This window comes from Catharus ustulatus, chromosome 10 (assembly GCF_009819885.2).
Source record: "Catharus ustulatus isolate bCatUst1 chromosome 10, bCatUst1.pri.v2, whole genome shotgun sequence".
NCBI classification, from domain to species: domain Eukaryota; kingdom Metazoa; phylum Chordata; class Aves; order Passeriformes; family Turdidae; genus Catharus; species Catharus ustulatus.
This window is the reverse complement of record NC_046230.1, coordinates 12,652,035-12,669,925: the sequence shown is the minus strand read 5'-3', so window position 1 is coordinate 12,669,925 and position 17,891 is coordinate 12,652,035. Positions and strand designations below refer to the sequence as shown.

Sequence of the window (17,891 nt, the reverse complement as noted above, 5' to 3'; positions counted from 1 at the left end):
CTTGCCATTTGAGTCAGTCCGCATGGAAGAGGAAAATGCCTGTTCACACCACTGCTGCTGTGAATTCAAACCTGAGGGAATTTCAGTTTGTAGAAAAGAAAAAAATAAAAAAGAATTTTGGTGTCCTGTCCAGGGGCTGTGCATTAGCAAGTGCTAATCTAACATAGATTTTCTACTGTGAGAAAATGCAGAGCAGCTCTTGCTTAGTGTAAGGATGTGTTTTTGCTAACTCAGCTTCTTTGTTCCTCTAAAACACAGAAGAGGGAGAGCCCTGTAACAGGCAGAGTACGCTGTGGCTGAGGAAGTCGTAACAGTATCAGCTATTTGAAAATAATTGACAGTGGGAATTGATACTTTCTTTCCCTAGAGAGCTCATGAAGGCTTCTTGCCTTTATTAGGTGTTTTCTCTGTCTTGGGACAGTGTTGGCAGCTTCGATACCAGTAGCTATTGATTGTTCTGTAACTGCAGCAAGGTTTAGAGTTAATGTGGAAGAGCACAGGAAGGATTATCCATAGATAGCACATGCATTGAGTGATCCTGATAACCATAAACACCATTTGTGATTATAAACTGTTTGCAACAGCTTAAAGACAAATATTTTTTTCCCCTGCAGGTTAAACCAGTGTAAAGATCAGGTGGTAGCTGAGGTGAAACTTGTCTACCTCAATTAGTTCTGCAATAACTTTATACCATCAAAAGAAAGATTTCTACAAATCTGTTAGTAGGTGGCCAAGAAGAATCTCATAAGTTTTTGGAAATTGCAAAAGTAATGTTTGTGTTATTGTCTGTATTTTGCAGTAAGACATGTATGCAGGGCAGTGATTAAAGGGGGGTTTGTCAAATGCTGGAAAACAGATCAAACTGAGGTCTGTACAGTGAGGTCTGCTTCTGCAAATTCTGGCCTTTAAGGACACTGGTTCTTGGAAAACCTCCTTCACACAAGTATTGGTATAGAAAATCATATGTACTATGTGTTTGGCAATCCATGACTGGTCTTAACTTGCTATATTTTAATTCTAATTTTATCTTTTGTTTTAAATTGTACCACCTTCTGATCTTTCATGAGCTTTTCAAGCATATTTTCTCTCCCATCCAAGGTTCGGTTTTAGCATCAATACAACCATGTTACTGAAATGCAGAGAATCCAATGTTATGTGATCATGGCTCTGGTTGGTGGGACTTTGAAACCAGTCTGTGTCTCAGGGAGGCAGTGAAGTGTGGGATGAGTGGAGGCGTGCAGCAGGGTTCTGTGCAGAGCAGGAGATGACTGTACTGTGCAAAGATCACATTAAAAAAACTTCAGGACTCCCAAGTATGAAGTAGTATTGTTTTATGCCCCAGTCATCTTTCTCCCTCCTGCAGTGTAATGCACATTTATTTCCTGAGAAAAGAAGATGACCATGTTTGCTATTTCAGCACATTGTTGTGTTTCTAAAGAATCCTAGGGGGAAAATAAACAGCTGTCTGATGGCTCTGTCTTTTCTCTCTTTATGCCAAAAGTTTTATTTGACCAGAGACTCTTCTGTTGGCTGACTACTTCATTTGAGCATATGTACTTGAGTCATATTGATTCATAAGCTCTCACTGGATGTGTATATACATATATATCACATATAGTTTGTGTACTCTCATAGTGTACTTCAGTTCTTTGTTTGCTGCTGGATTACAGTAACCAAACATATGTCTGTAGGTATAACTTATAATCATGGTTACACTGTATATGATGGGTTTTCCCCATCTCCAGCTGTTTGACATCTTTTCAGAGTATGTGGATTTTCAAATACTTTATTTGACACAGAATCTTAAGTTTAGGCAGTAACTCCTATTCACAGTGGAAAATCCAAACTCCTTTTTGAAAAGTCTCATACTGCCTTTGTGCATGATAAGCGTAAGATTGTGTTGTGCAAAAAGATCTGGATTTTGAAAGTGCTCTTTGGTATTTTTAGTTGTTTTAATGGTTCTTGGGATTTTGAACATACAGTCCGAGTCCATATAAATAAGAAAATTGCTGTTGGCACCACTGACAATTCTCTAGTAACCTGCAGAGCTTCAGCTTGTCTTGAAAGCCTGTGGAAGGATTGGGTTTTGTGCTCTTTGAGTTTGATAAGAGGAATCCATGCTGAAAACAGGTTTGCAGTTGAGTTGAGCCTTAGTGCATTTCTGTGATGACAGAGCAGCATGCTTCTATAGGTGTCAAGGCATGCTGAATCAAGTCTGTGCTTTGCTTGGGGCTTGTTTGGGGTTTTTTTTTTCTTCCTTTTTCTTTTTTCTTTTTCTTTCTTTGTTTGTTTTCTTGGTTTCCTACATCACCAGAGATTCAGGAGACATAGCAGATAATTACACAGCTTTATTAATGAGCTTGGATGCCTCCGTGTGCTTCTTCCAGGTATCTGTCCCAGCCTGTGCTTTAATGCTACCAGACTTTTTTCCATTTTATGTACTTTTTTCCCCCTTAAATCCACAAAGGTATTCCTAGTATCCTTCCAGTTTCCAAGCTTTTTCTGTGATACCTAGCAACTGATTTATCAGCTTGCTGTTGATTTATTTTGCACATGGTAATCACTAACTTTGTGTATCAATCTTTCCATTAAATGAGCAATAATTCCTGTGTTGAGCACCTCGGGGTGGGATGTAATCTGCAAACAGGAAAGTAGGCTGTTTTCTGTAGACACTAGAATATGGATAAAAATATATTACAAGTACCAAACATGATTTGTTTACTATTATAAGCCACTACTTTTAAAGATATAGATTTTAATGTGGTACCATGAACAGATGTCCTTTGCTCTTCCAGCTCACTAATGCTCCAGAGAAGTCTGTAGTACTTGAATCCAAGGACTGAATGTCAGCTTCTGTGTGGCTGTGAGCAATATCCTCAGTTTTGGCTGCTCTGAAGCTACTATACTAGTGCCCACAACCCCTGGTAGAAATTATGTAGTAATCTCTAGTGTTCATTCAAGATAAATAAGAACCATGTGGGCGTGTGAGGAATGACTGTAGTTCTTTGCATGCTTCTTTGCCAGGATACAAGGAGAAAGGTCACTGCTGCTTAAAGCGGTCCTGCCACGGTAATTCCTGGCTTAGACCTTGCCAGGCAATTCACTGGAGGCAAAGGCTCTTGTTTATCGGTCTTCTTTCTGGAAATAAATATTTATGATGCAGAAGGTAGCAATAAAAAAAAGACTAGAAGAGTGACTTGTTTTGATAAACTTTCACTGGGTTTCCTAACGCGCTGCATGTGCTCCATGTGCGGTGTTGTTGTCTTTCACAACTTGCTAGAGGGTTTCTAATTTGCATGTAAAAATGAATTCTGTTAGTCACTGGATATACTTTTCTTGGCTAAACGCGTGCCCTCTCGGGCTTGTTTTCAAAACAGAACAGCTGTGTTGTGGGTGTAATTATCGGAAATCTGTCTGACACAACTTCGTCCCAGTAAGCGAACACATACCTGGCATGGAGCTCTGAGGAGATTTTTTTTCATGCCTTCCTGTTGAACTTCAGCATAGGGTTTACATTTCCTTTTTACACAAACTGGCTTGTGGAAATGAATGCCAAGCTGAGCAGTCCCCTGGGTGAGTGCCAGGGTGCCTCTGGCAGGCTGTGAGCAGGGCCCTGTACCCCTGTGGCATCTCAGCACCCTGCAGGACAGGGGGGAGCAGTGGGAGCTCCTCCTGTGCTCTTGGTCTCATGGAAGTTTGCACTCTGAGGATGCTGTTCCTGTTGGAAGACGCTCCCAAGATGGGATTTGTCCCTGTGTGGGGTGGGTAGTCAGGCTGAGCTGCAGAGCTCAAGCTGATGTGTAAGATCACAGAGCAGAGCTCCTTAGGGTGACACCTCGATGGAGGGCAGGGGTTTGGAGGGAGGGGGAAGCAGGGATAGTGTCCAGCTGCAGCTGGAATTCCTTGTGAGGATTTTGCAGGGCTCTCACTGGGGATAGTAGCAGACCACAGTGGCAGCTTGGGGTCTGGGTCATTGCAGACACCCAGCACTGCTGTGCTGGCTCTTCATTGCACAGCTGGAGACAGGGATGCTGCTGGGGGCTCTGGGCACTCTCAGCCTCTGTGCAGGGAGGGCTCTGGTGCAGCCCTGAACCTCTGCACCCACAGGGTGTCCTGGGGCCAAACCTGCTCTCTGGACACTGTGGGTGGCAGCAGCTGAAATAGCTGAGCACATCCTGAAATGGAAATGACACTTGGATAAACTTACTGCCTTGGGAGGGTTGTGCTTCACATTGTCACTCCTGTGAGATGGTCAAAGTCACTTTGCATCTATGTTGCTGCTCAGAAATGGGGTAAGTGTTCCAAGTTGTTGCACTTAAATGTAGTGAGCAAGGAATAGATTTTCAGAGTGAATGAAGTCTGAAAGGTTAAAAAGAACTTAGCAGAAGTATTTAGCAGTCAGAAGCATTTTCTTCACTCACTTCCAGCGGAAGAAACAAACATGTCCCATGCTATGTTTAGTGGAAATCCGCCAGTGCAACTGTGAAAGTTGTCACATCTAAATATAGTCACAGCAACGTACAAGAACTAGGTTAATATTTTTTATTAGCTGAAGGAGAATGGTCCTGCTTTCCTCATTTGGTTAATAACACCAATGTGCCATATAATGTGCCAAGGTAACTATCATTTACTGCAGTTTGCAGTGTCTCTCCATATATACTATATATAGAATAAAAGCTCTTTTGTCAGACACAGATTAAAAAAAAAAAAAAAAAGAACAAACCACCCAACAAACTAAACAAACCAAAACAAAAAAGAGAGGCCCCAGTGAAGACTAAGTGATCTATAAAGAAGCTCTAATTCTAAAGGGACTGCAAATGCTGTAATTACATTTCTGCTGCACTTAAAAATTGTTTAAGTACCACCTGCACTTGAAAGTCAGTGGTGCAACAAAGACGTGAAATAAAGTCTCTTAAGCTTCTTCAACTCTAAATTTAAAAAAAGACCATGGCTAAGCATGTTAAAAAGCAAACATTTCCAATGTAACTAGTACCTTTAAAACAACTTTCTTTTGCTCTGTTTGCAAACCCCACTCAGGCAGCCTATTTATATTGCTTCATTGTCTGTTGGTGCAGTACAGGCTCTTTTGCCATTTCATATCAGTATAAACTGCATTATTTGCCTGCTTAGCTTTCTTTCTTTTGTATAGCTCAGGTTGAGATCCCTTATGATTTGGCACATTGTTCTCTTTCCTCCTGTTCCACAACGGTCAAGTAACATACCAGACTCCATAGTGAATCTCGAAATACATGAATAATGTGTATTCCATTAAGAGAGAGTAACAATATCCCATAAAGAACAGTAGATTATTTTTTGCTTGCCAAACTGTACTTGTATGTTAGTTTAAACTTTTTTTGACTTAGTAACTGTGGAAGGAATCTGATGCAGCCCACATTTTGTCATTTACATCATGTTGTCAAGTACAGATTTTTGAGCTCTTTGCTGTTAGCATTTCTTAGCAATATGTAGGTGTGAAATATGCCTACTTCAAATTCCATGGTTATAGTCAGTGATCTGGTCACCTAGGAAACTTTTAATAATGGTTCCACTTGGGTTGATTATGCAGTTCTGGTATGATCAGATTTTTCCAGTTTCCTGTAATTTGAAAATGTAGTGCTTGATCAAAAAAGTAGTCGTAATTTCCTTTATAGAGGAAAACCCTCCTGTGTCTTTAGTTCTGTTTTAGTCACAGTCTAAGATACAATGGTTTTTATTCATTTTGTGGTGACTTCAGTAGAATTCAAGAATTACTTGAAATTGCATGATCTTTATAACAAACTGTTTGGAAGGTATTGAGCCATTATTGCTCTATTTCTCTCTTTGTGAGTCCATGTGAACTCAGTGCACTGCGAGGTCCTTCTGTCCTTTTGAGATGTACTTGGGGAATTTTCTTTTGATTCTTTGCTACAAAAGTCTGCTAGCACTTAAGGGGAGAAAAAGGTGGAGCAATTAATCTTCCAAATCTGTCTTCCCAAAAATTTACAATTTCCAGTTTCTTCTTTGTTGTGTATTGTATTGCAGGAGTGTCAGTCTGGTTCTGTACAACCAGCAGTTAAAATTGTCCCTTGGACCTTTGAGGAAAAGGATTGTGCAATGTCCCCCTGTTCACAGACATGCCTTCCAGACACCCCCAAGGGGAAAAAAAAGGCAATAGCAGGATGTGGGAGAAATCCACAAGATTGTGTGTTGTGGGGAAGGCAGGTAGAGATGTTGTCTGTAGCTGAGAAACTTGGGCAGTGTCAGATAAAATTGCAGGAGCCCTGCTCAAGGCACAGATTGTTTAGGTGATGCAGGTACTAGGCACAGGGTGCTGTCACTGCTTGAAGATTACATCTGTTCAAGGAGTGACTGGGGAAGAGCAAGGTCACAAAGCAGATCAAGTGTTCTGCAATTTGCAGAAACAGCACCTGAGTCAGGAGCACTCTCAAACTGGGACCAGTAGCAAAAGCAGAGAGTCTCACTTGTGCTTGCCTTAGCCCTGCTCTGCCCCATGGACACCAGCAGAGCTGCTGGTGAGGATGGAGCAACCAGACCACTGTCAGACCTGGCAGGATGTTCTGGAGGTGACCTGGTGGCTAGGGCTGAACCTGAGCCATATTTCAGGGTGAACAGTATGGGTGCCTCCTGAGACTGGTCTGCAGAGCTTGTCTGCTCTGGCTACTTCAGGCAGACTTGAATCTCATTAGAACAGAGGGTTTTATGTTTCTCTACAAACTGTGTCTGTATTCTGACAGGTATTTCTGCCTGAGTGAGTCAATACACTTGAAGTATTGGCTGCAGAGTATTGCATGAGTAAGTTGTAAGGTGCAATGCGTCTACAATGTGGGAACTGGGTCATCATCTTTTGTGTTAACTCTTGCTGGTGTCACATAAAGCAAAATGAGAAGTGATGAGTGGTTTGAATACACTCAGGATGACATCTTGGGTGCCTGAGGGCTGCTAAGCCCATGGTGGTGGACAAGGTTGAAGAGTTAATAGGAATTTTTTCCACAGCAGACACTTCTGCACATGTTACTGGATTGAGAAAGGTAAATCCAGAGGATGTTTTTTTGGCAAGTAATGCAGTAACAGGCACTCTGTCTGGAATACTCATCGTAGGTGATTAATTTTATTTTATTGTAAGGATTGATCTCATGGGCTCTGCTTAGAGGGCAGCTGTTGCCTGAACTTGGTCTGAATTGGGGAAACTGCAATGTACTCTGGCATCCGGGCTGGTCTGATTAAATACTTCATTTTAGATAGGGATAAAGCTTCAAATTATTTGGTTTCATTATGCAGCATATTACGTAGGGTTCTAAATATTGTTCAGCATTCAATTGGGAAGTTATTTAGTGGAAATTCGTGACCCCATTTGAACTGTGTTAAAAGCTCTGGAATGTGAAAAGGAAATTAGTTGCATGGTCACTTGCCTGCGTACAGGAAGAGGGCAAAATTAGCAGTGCTGCAATGTACATATGCTCTGAGTAAAAAAAGCCAAGCAAACTCCTTGCTCTTTTGTATCTGGCCAAGGACGTAAAAGCACTAAATACTGTTTGTTGAGGGATTGGTTTCATTGGTTGGATTTTTTTGACTTATTTTCATGAAGAGTATGCACCGTTGGCTTTCAGGGGAGATACTGGGGGTGAAGTTCTCTTACCACCACTCAGTCCTGTGGTAAGAGGTAGCAGGATTAGCTCAGATTGAAAAGTAGTAAGTTATTTTTGTTTTGAAGATTTCTTCCTTTCCAGTAGTCATACTGGCTTTGTGTTTGTGTCTTGAACTAGTTGTTTACAGAGTAGATAGACTTATTTGCTTCGTGTTCCAGAGGATAGTTTTAAATACAGCACCTTGCCCATAGCAGCTGTTTGGCAATGTCTCACACCTATATTGTGACAGCATATTTACCTCCTCTCTTTGAATGAGGTACAGAAAGTCATAGAGCCCCCTGAGCCAGTGCTGCTGTTCATTGCATTTTATGTTACAAACTGTGCCCTGAAAGCGTATTAATACATGTTCTCTCCTTTTCTTCCCCAGATAAACTTCTAGTCTTTACTGTAGCAACTAAAGAAACCGATGGCTTTCACCGTTTCATGCGAACTGCAAAGCATTTCAACTACACAGTAAAGGTACTGTGTGTTTTGTACCAAATATTTGTGCTGTCCATGCTGTGACACAGAACCAGTACATGGTAGCTGACCTTGCCTTAGCTTCATTGTGTGCTAGGACAGAGGGAAGCAGCAGCAGAGCTGGGGAGCAGGAAGGGCACTTGCTGCTCTCCCTGTTGCTTACCTGCTGATGCTCCTCTGAAGCTTCCACTGCCTTAGGAGCTGCTGTGGAGGTTTGTGGCTATCATGGTCAGCATCCTCCTCACTCACAGGTTCTGTCATGTTTTACCACAGAGCCTGGTTTTTCAGTGTGGCCAGTTTTGTTTGAGCACTTCTGGGAGCTGTGCTGCACTCAAGGGCTTTGCATCTCTCCTTGAGCAAGGCTGGAGCACTGCTGCAAGGAAAGAAGGATGATCACAACTGAAAATTTCTCTGTTTCCCAGGAACCTGTAATTCCTGAGAGGACAGTGTGTTTCTATCATTCTTGCCAGCCTTTTCTGCCTTGCTCCATGCCTCTGTCTGTCACGTACTTAGGTTGGCCTCTGCATGACCTTGGGAAAAAGGGAGGGCACTAAACTTCTAAACTTTCCCCACAAATTGTTTCTGCCAAGAGAAAATCCAGGAATTCAGATGCTGTTATGAAAATTTTCTGCTTACTTACCACAGTGCCTGCACTATAAATAGGAAATTATTTGGGTCTTTGACTTCTACCACTGAATTTAGAGGATTGAGAGAACCTTTCCTAATATGATAAAACTGTAATAGAGCACCTGAGCAGCCTGAGCTCTGGATACATCTTTTAGCTTTGCAGATTTGTCCAAAACATCATGCAATGTAATTTTTCCAGGCTTTATATGTTCCAAAAATATTATGTTCAAAACACATGAAGAGCTGCTTTTTTTTTTTCCCCTTTTTTGGCATGTAATCTGCTATAGTGCTTGACTGTGGAAGAGCTTTATGTTTAACTGAGTTTTAGTAGTGAGCTGTGTACTGGGAAACCTATCCTTCCCTTTTTGTAAAAAAGCTTGCAATTTGAATTATTTGTACCCTGATACACCAAGGTCTTTTGTGCCTCCTGTTCCTAAAGGGATGTTATTGAATTTTAAAGGTCTCATTCAGAATGTTTTTCTAATACAAATTTTGAAGCAATCCTAAGCTTTTCTTTTCTCTTTTTTTTTCTTTTTTTTTTTTTTTTTTTTTGAAGGAAACACATAAGTAAATGGCAGTAGCAGGCAATTGCTTGATTCTTATTTGGTTAAGAAATGTCTCTCTCATGTTTTTGCAGTGATGTCATTGCACTGAATGTTGCTTCAGACATGGAAAACTTATGATGCTGGAAGTGCTGGCTTGCTATGCTTCAATGTGTTGCTTCTGCTTTAGCATCTGTTTTCAATAAGGGTCCGCTTTAAAAAAGCCTCATGGGTTTAGGTACTAGCAAAAAGTGCTTTTTTTTCCCCTTTTATTCCAGGTTCTTGGAAAAGGTGAAGAATGGAAAGGTGGTGAGCTGCCCAACTCAATTGGCGGAGGGCAGAAAGTTCGACTGCTGAAAGAAGGCGTTGAAAGCTATGCTGATCAAGAGGACTTGGTTGTACTGTTTGTTGAATGGTGAGCAAACCTGGCTTTTTGTCTTTGTTTTAGTTGGGTTAGGCATGCAAAAGTAGCTGCTGTGACATGCTGAAAGTTGCATGATGCTTTTGTTCTTCGCTGTGTTGAGAAGGTTTGCGTCTTTTTTTTCTTCATTCATAAAATAGTAGATTGCTTTTGGGGCAATCATTACTTTTTAACAGATTTAGAGATGTAAGAACTGTTCATAGTTCTGCTGCCTCGAGGGGGTAAAAAAATGTTGCTGGGAGCTGCCAGGCTTTTAGGCAAGCATTAGTCCTCTCCCTGTTCAGCTGCAGTGAGAGCAGGATGTGGCTGCAGGCTGGGAGTGTGGATGGGAGGGGGAGCAAAAGCAGCTCCAGAAATAAAGTGTCCAGTAGGGACCAGAGGCATAATCTTGATCCATGAAGTAATATGTGATATGGAGAAAGCTGGAAAATGGCTCCCTGAGGAAAGCATTTAACAGAAGAACTGTGTGTTAGAGAGCTGAAACGAGAGTCTTGGTGTCAGATGTAGGTGCCTGTGCTGTGTGTGTGATGGAGACAGTGCTGCTGCAGGTGCCAGATCATAGCTCATAGCCCAGCTATGCTTGAACATCCTCCCTGCAGGCCAGATAGGCTTCTCCCTGTCTCTGAAGGCATGGAGCTCAAACATGTTCCAAACACACTTTCTCTATTGCTTCTCTCTGCCTTTTCCTTTTATTTTCCTCCTGTGACAGCAGCATGGTCAGAGTAGCTCAGAATCCAGCTTGCAGCACCACCAGGCTCTTCCACGCTAATGTTACTCAGAGCAGGGTCACAGCTCTGAGTAATCACTGCCAGGAAGGTGTGGGACCAGGTCTTGCATCAGGCAGGGACAGGAAGCTGCAGTTGCTGACAGGCAGCCTTGGAGAGAGGGAGCTGAGTGTGAGCTTGGAGACAGTCATGTGTGAGTTCACCCATGCTGCTGTTGCCACATCACATTGGAATGTCTGCTCCAGAACTCTCTTTCAGCTCCTACCTGCTTTATTTATTAATAATTTGACATTGAAGAAATTTAGGGACACTTTTTCAAGGCAAGAGCTCGGCAGGATTTGCACAGCAGACATCATCACACTGCAAGGTGGATGGACACTGGCGTTTCATGGAAAGTTTATTTGTTGTTTGGCATAAGTTAACACTTTGGGAAAGCTGGAGTAACCTATTAAACTGGTAGCAAATTCAAATACGTTACTTAATTTTCTGTTCCAATTTTTTCCTTTTGTGATAAGTAAAACAAATACCTAGAAAGCAAAAAATGTAAATAATTTTCACTAATTTATAAATAAGCATTATAAGGGATGCTTATTATGCTGAATTTTTTTTTTTTTGCATACTTAGGTCTGTAGAAGTTGCATAGTTTGTAGGTACACATCCAGTTTTTAAATTTCTTTTCTTATTGATTTGTTCAATTTTGCATTTGCTAAGTGGAAAAAGAATCTTTCTAAAAGTAATTACATTATATGTTTGTCCATAGTGTTGACCTACTAACGATAGAAGAACTGAAACTTTTGAAGGTTAATTTCAAAGATTTTGTTCTGTGCTAAAGCTCAGCTGAATCAAATATTTCCCCAATGTTTTCTACTTCCATTGAATTTCTTTGTGTCTGAATTTATTATCTTAATTCATAACTATTTTCTTCCTATGTGGTATAAAATGGAAATTTATTGTCACATCAGTACAGAGGTCTAGCTCAAATTTCTCTCAATCATGATTTGCTGTGTGGAGGGGCAGGCTGTCTGCTGGCTTGGCTGAGAGAGTACAGAGGGCCATGTGTGTCGAAGTGCAAAAGCCATAATCTTTCTTCCCATGAAAAATCACAGGATTTAAGGCCTCCCAAGTTCCTGAAGTCTGAAATCCCAAGTACATATTTATTTAAAGCTGATGGAACTGATCCCAGATAGGAGAGAAAAGACCAGTTTGCTGATTCTAGCATTATGTTTTAATTCTAATGAGCTTTTTCATTTCCACAAATCCTGGTTTTCAATTTAAAGGGTGATCAATGGAGCAGTAAGTTTGGAAAAGACAAATGTCATGAACTTCCTTTCTTCTTCAAGTGTTTTTTATTATATTCATTGTGAAGCATTTGGAATATTAATCTTGGGGGTGGGGAAAGGAAATGTCTGGTTTGCTTACTGTAACTAGGCAAGTAATTTCTAGGGAACTGTTTACTTTACAAACTTAGTTTCTTGGTTTTGGTTTTTTTTTCAGCAGTTTGTTATATGGCTCAGAATTCTGGAAATAGTTTGAGCTTCTTCTGTGGACAGCTTGTGCCTATGTGTAGATAGCAAAATGCCTGCTGATGGAACAGTATTTAAATTAGGTTTGTTTTTGCTCAAGCTAACTTCTGGTTTATTTTGGACCATTTGAGATTGAACTGGCTAATGGCCAATGTAGACTGGATAAATTGGTTGGTGTTGTGACTGTTCATCCAGAACTCCCACAGACATCTCTTTGTATCATGGAAGAATTTTGAAGCCTCTCAGTTTGTTGTTTGTTTTGTTGTAATTTTTTTAAACGTTTGTCAGAAACTAAGGGATAGTTATAGTTTCTATGTATCTCAAAATGGTTCAGATGTGATCCTGATGGGGAGACAGTCTAAGTGACAGAATAGTTTTGTGTCTGTTTTGTGACATTGCTAGTCACTAGTAGGCACTATCTCACTTGTATTTTGAGCTCTTACCCAATAGTAGCAAATTCTGCTGTTCAAGTTGTGGATGCAAGAATTGCATGGTCAGTTCTGAGTGTCTCCTGATGTTTCCCTGTTGCTGGCAGTGCAGGGTGCATAGCAGGATGCTGCCTCAAGAAAGGGAGAGAGGGAGGGGTGGATTCCAGTCCCAAGCATCTGCCATCTGGGAGATTCAGGAAATGGAATTAGGTTGTGGAAACTTTCTGGCTTTGTTTTTTTTTTTTTCTTTTTTTTCCTTCTTGCTTTCTACTTAATTGGAAGGATTTATGAAGAATAAATAAAAGAGTATCTGAGCTGTTCCTGGTTGCCACGGAAGCCAGCTTTTTCCTGGATATGTCCACACTCTTTTTCCCTGTCAAATTTTGAAGTCCTGTTTGAAGTAAGTCATTGTGTCACCCCTAATAACAGTATGAACTGTCAAGGATAGTCTTGGGACCTGTTCTGTGATGATCTTAGTGGTGTAGACCTTAAGTGAATTCCCCCTTAGAGCAAGAGGTGAGGTCTGAATAGGCTGAATGTCATCTGGCAAAGCAGGTAAACAGGCAAATGATGCATTTACAGGTGTTAAGGAGTTTTCCTTTTGCATGAGAGAAAAGTGGGAGCCTCATAAAGCAGCTGGTGAGGATCTTGTCAGCAAGGGGTGGAAGGCTGGAGAAGGTCCTGCCCAGGGAGAGCTGTGGTGACAGTAAGTCACCTCTTGACAAAACAGAGGAACTTGACTATTAATGGCAAGTGTAGATTCCCGCTGGATTAATAGAGCTGCATAATATCCATTGCAGTTTAGCAGCTCAGCTCTGGGTTTAGGATTATAAACTGTGCTGTATTAAGTAGCATATCCCTTTCACAAGCAGAGCCTGTGGCCCAGCATGTTGCTCAACTTTGGCTTTCTTTCACAGAATGACAGTCCTTGGAAGCAATGTTCCAGGGTGTTTGGTTCCTTCCTGCAGCTGTAAGTCCCAGCAGCAGCAGTGCTACCCTGGTCACGGAGGAGAGGCACAGCCTGCCATGAGCTATTAAGCTAAAGCCTCAGACAGATCTCTTTCTGTCTGTCTTCAACGTGGCTCCTGTTTCTTGTGTGTTCTACAGGCTCGGTCTGGCACTGAGTCGGGCTACAGAAATTAAATGGAAAAGGGAGTGAAGTGTATTCCTGTACATTTGGGCAGAAACAGGCATTTTTTGTGAAACTGGGGAATGTCCAAAATGTACAATTTCTTTCGTGCGTTCTTCTGCCAAAGTTGCAGAAAAACATAACAGAGTTTTCAGAAAACCACTTACTTATATAGACTACATAACACACTTCCTCTCCAGGGTTCATACTTTGCTTTGTGGTAAAAATCTTTTTTTACATTTGTAAGCCAGCTGTTGTTCTGTTCTCCCAGGCCAATTTCATGAAATCCTCTTTGAAGAAAAGACATCTTGAATAATTTCAGAACTGTAATAAAGGGATACCATAAGTCAGTAATGGTTGATCTGTTGGCACTATTGCTGGGTAATCCATTGCATTGCAAAATGTTCTGTGTACTGCAGGTGGGGGTACTGCTGTCCTAGTTAGCCCAGCTAAAAGGTTTTGTAAGAAAAGTCTTGGTCAAGGTTAGACCTTGGTTTTTGGTAGCTCTACTGTTCCTTTGCCTGTGTTCAGGGCTGGTGATTTTTAATTTCTGAAGCATATGTGTAGAGTAAGAATATTCCTGTGTTCTGATGAGGAAACTGCAAGGCTGAGATACTGCCACTAAAATATTTTGCTGCTTCAGCCAGAGACTAATCTCTGGTGTGATTCCAATTGCACTGTGACATTCTTCCTGCTGTGTAAAGTGAACCTTGAAGGGGGAGGCATTGGCAGAGGTCACCCAGAGCAGCTGTGGATGCCAAACCCTGGCAAATTCTGAGTTCCAGGCCAGGTTGGGTGGGGCTTTGGGCAGATTGATCTAGTGTGTGGCATCCCTGCCCATGGTGAGGGGATTGGTTTGTTTGCTTGGTTTTCTTGGTTGTGTTCCAAACCCCCTGTGCCCACCAGGCATTGATTTAGATTTGGTTCAGCCACAAGAAACTGCCAGGCTTGGGATGCTCCATTCTTACAGGACCTTGGCCAAACCCAGGCAGGTTTTGTTCTGGTTTGGCACACTGCTGACCTTTGGCTGTGTGAAACAGCCAAAGATGAGCCCTCCACCTTTAGGCCTTTATCCTCAACAGGAATTGCAATTCAAAGGCAGGTGCAGTTTTTAATAAATAGATATTGTGATGCTTTGAGCCTTCTAAGTCTTCAGCACATTAAAGAGGTTGAAGGAGAAATCTGTGCCTTGTCAGGATGCAATACACTTTTTATGGGCAGCTAGACTTCATTGACATCTAAGTACATTATTGATCAGACTTTTTAGAGGAGTCAGTGCTGCTCTGTAGGGACAAGGTCATCTAGATTTTCCCAGTGAAAGTCATCTAAGTCATCTTTCAGTCCTACTTTTCATCTGTAAAAGTTTGATATTTTTAATTGTTGTTTTTAAAAACTTAAGCAAAATACCTGAAAATAGGAAAGTCAATTTCAGATAAACAAACTGTGAAGAAAAAAGAATGTCCAAAATGTGGAGACTAAAAAGCCCAAGGGGGAAACTACTTTGCATAAGTGGTACTGATTGAAGTTTCTCTCCTAGAAGGGTATAGAATTTTTACATGGTGGGTAAATATGATTTGAGTCATTTTTCAGAATGAAAGTGCTGTTTGACTTTTAAATTTGAATAGTCCAATGACTTGTTTTGAACACAGAAACATTACAATGAAGCTAACCTAACAGATGTATTTTCTTTCCTTTTAAGCTATGATGTTATCTTTGCTGGAGGCCCTGAAGAACTGCTAAAGAAATTTCAGGAAACAAATCACAAAGTGGTGTTTGCAGCAGATGGACTGATTTGGCCGGATAAAAGGCTGGCTGACAAGTATCCTGTCGTCCGGAGTGGAAAACGATTCCTGAACTCAGGAGGCAAGTGTGATCCTCAAACACTTGAACTTGAACGTGACCCATCTCTGTTATCTGTTCCATGTAGTTGTTGTGTGTGGAGCTTTCCTGAATTACCCAAGTATGAAATTGATGGCTGGATATGCTGTCATCTTCCTCCCCTCCCCACTTGAACCGCTCCTCTTCTGTGCTCAGTTTTCATTCAAATTTGCACAGTGTGTGTTTGGCAATTACTTATAAAAAGCAGATAAATATAGTCAGGGTCTAGCAAGCATCTGTGCAAGGATGGCCCCATTGCTTCAGGAGCAAGGCAGTGCACAGGGCCAGGCAAAGCAGCATGTGCTGTTTGTGGGCACAGTTCAGCCTGGTCACAGAATTCCTGAGTTCAGCTGCCTGGTTCCTGCAGATCTCTGCACACAGGGTGGATGTGCTGCCAGCTCTGCCTGGCCTGTCAGCATGGCTTACACAGCTCCTGCTAACAGGATTTGGAGATACTCCCTGTAATCTCAATGATGGATGAATTCTGGAATTCTCCTTTAAATGCCAGCATTGCTAATAATTTTGCACTTGATTAATACAATATATACAAATGTTGTGCTGTGTAGAAGCCGTTGAGTGTGTCATTTCTGGGGCACCCTTCTTCAGTGTGCAGATCTGGGAGTGTCCTTGTTTCTTTCCCTCACCTATCTGTCCTTTTTTAAAATTTTATTTTGGTGTATATTGGTTTTGAGTTGAATTCTCGTTGTGTTTCTGGAAGTATTAGATTCAGGCATCTCTGCCAGTAAGAAGTGATTGATGAAAATTAAACTTTTTCCACAGATGGGCTTCTTGGGAAACTGATAGTCTGATATCATGCTTTGGCATTCTCAGAACTATCCTGGGCAGATCTGATTTATTTTTTAACTTAAAATACCATTAGTATAAAAATAGCCATTAATTATTAACTTTTTGAAACAGGTCTGTTACATACCTCAGGAAGAAAATAAGATTTTGAGCCAAGTTTCATAAATTTCATACTTTTTCGTTACTGGCACCACTCAGAATGAAGTCCCTGGTTAGTGGGCATTGTTGGCAGGATAGAGCTTTTTATGGTAACCTATGTGTGTGATATTGCAGGATTTATTGGCTATGCTCCATACATAAATCGTATTGTGCAGCAATGGAATCTGCAGGACAATGATGATGACCAGCTGTTTTACACCAAAATCTATATTGACCCATTGGCAAGGGTAGGTAGTAACTCGCTTTCTGTTTTCTTTCTGCTTGAAATAACATGCTGCTCCTCATAAAACACCAGGAGATGAAAAGACAAGGAATGCTGTCTCTATGCTGGAGTGCCATGTTGACAGTTGTTTGTTCTCCTGAGGTTCCTACTGCTGGAATGATGAACAGGCTCCCAAAGGGTCATGACTTGATGTATTATTTCAGGCTGTCTTCAGACTCAGGAAGGTTCTGCTTCATTGTTAGAAATAATAGCTCTGAGGTATATGATCAGACACATTTATCTCAATGAGGGTCCCATGTACCTGGCAGTTTGACAGACAGAGAATGTGGCATTTTTCCAGGGTGTCACTGAACTACTTGCTGATCCAGTGTTTTATATTTTGGCTTGCTGCCATTTCAGATCCTGCCTTCAGCTTTCTGTGCAAATATGTTCAATAAAGCTGCATTGTAAATTTTTGGTGAAGACCTCTCTGTGTCCTCACTTAAAGTTTTCTGCTGAGTTGCAGTGTTAAAGCATGATAGATGCTAGAGGCGTGTCCATGATGCTGGAAAAGGAAGGATAAGGGAAGTTAACAATATATTGATGCAAAAAGACTTTAGAAGCTGATATAGCAGAAGTTTGAGAAAGATTTTGGTAATTTGTATGCTTAAGGCACATGTAAAGTTTTTGAAATATATACATGCTGTTTCTGGCATAACTTAAAGGCAAATCAGGTCTGACTGGATACAGGTTCAGAAATAAAATGGAATATTTCTGTTGGAAGGGACCTACAGTGATTATCTAGTGTGACTGGCTGACCAATATGGGCCTGACCCAAAGCTGAAGCATGTTCCTAAGGTCATTGCCCAAGTGCTTTTTAAGCATTTGACAGGCTGGAAGTATTGACAACATCTCTAGGAACTGATCCAAGGTTTGACCACCCTGTTCATTAAGAAATGCTTCCTAATGTCCAGTCTGAGCCTTCCCTGGTGCAGCTTTGAACCATTCCCACCAGCTGAGCACCTCCCTCTCCCCTTCCCCTCCTCAGGAAGCTGAAGGGAGCAGGAGGTGGAGCCCCTCAGCCTGCTCCTCTAAACGAGACAAACCTCAGCTGCTCCTCACAGGAAATTCCTTCCAGCCTTTAACGTCTGAATTGCTTATATGCAAGTTAAGTCAGATGCCAGGTATGCAGTTGAAGAGACAGGGTGTAGAGATATTAAAGCTGATTCTGCATCCCAGTCAGAAGTAACATAATTCATTGTCTAAATGGATTGTCTTCTAGACCAAAACTGTGTGTCTGTGCAGAGCACTGCTGCATCATGATCCAAAACACTTGCATGCTGCTTAC

At 41.4% G+C, this 17,891-nt stretch overlaps 1 protein-coding gene across 3 annotated transcripts in view; it reads left to right on the top strand.

The window, feature by feature from the left end:
• Positions 1-17,891, top strand: part of PLOD2 (procollagen-lysine,2-oxoglutarate 5-dioxygenase 2) — a 51,420-nt gene that overhangs the window by 7,966 nt on the left and 25,563 nt on the right. For all 3 annotated transcript variants that reach the window (XM_033068696.1, XM_033068695.2, XM_033068698.2), the window contains exons 2-5: positions 8,014-8,105; positions 9,553-9,689; positions 15,200-15,363; positions 16,456-16,568. In XM_033068696.1, the coding sequence (XP_032924587.1) occupies positions 8,014-8,105; positions 9,553-9,689; positions 15,200-15,363; positions 16,456-16,568 (506 nt within the window). The remainder of the gene's footprint in view (positions 1-8,013; positions 8,106-9,552; positions 9,690-15,199; positions 15,364-16,455; positions 16,569-17,891) is intronic.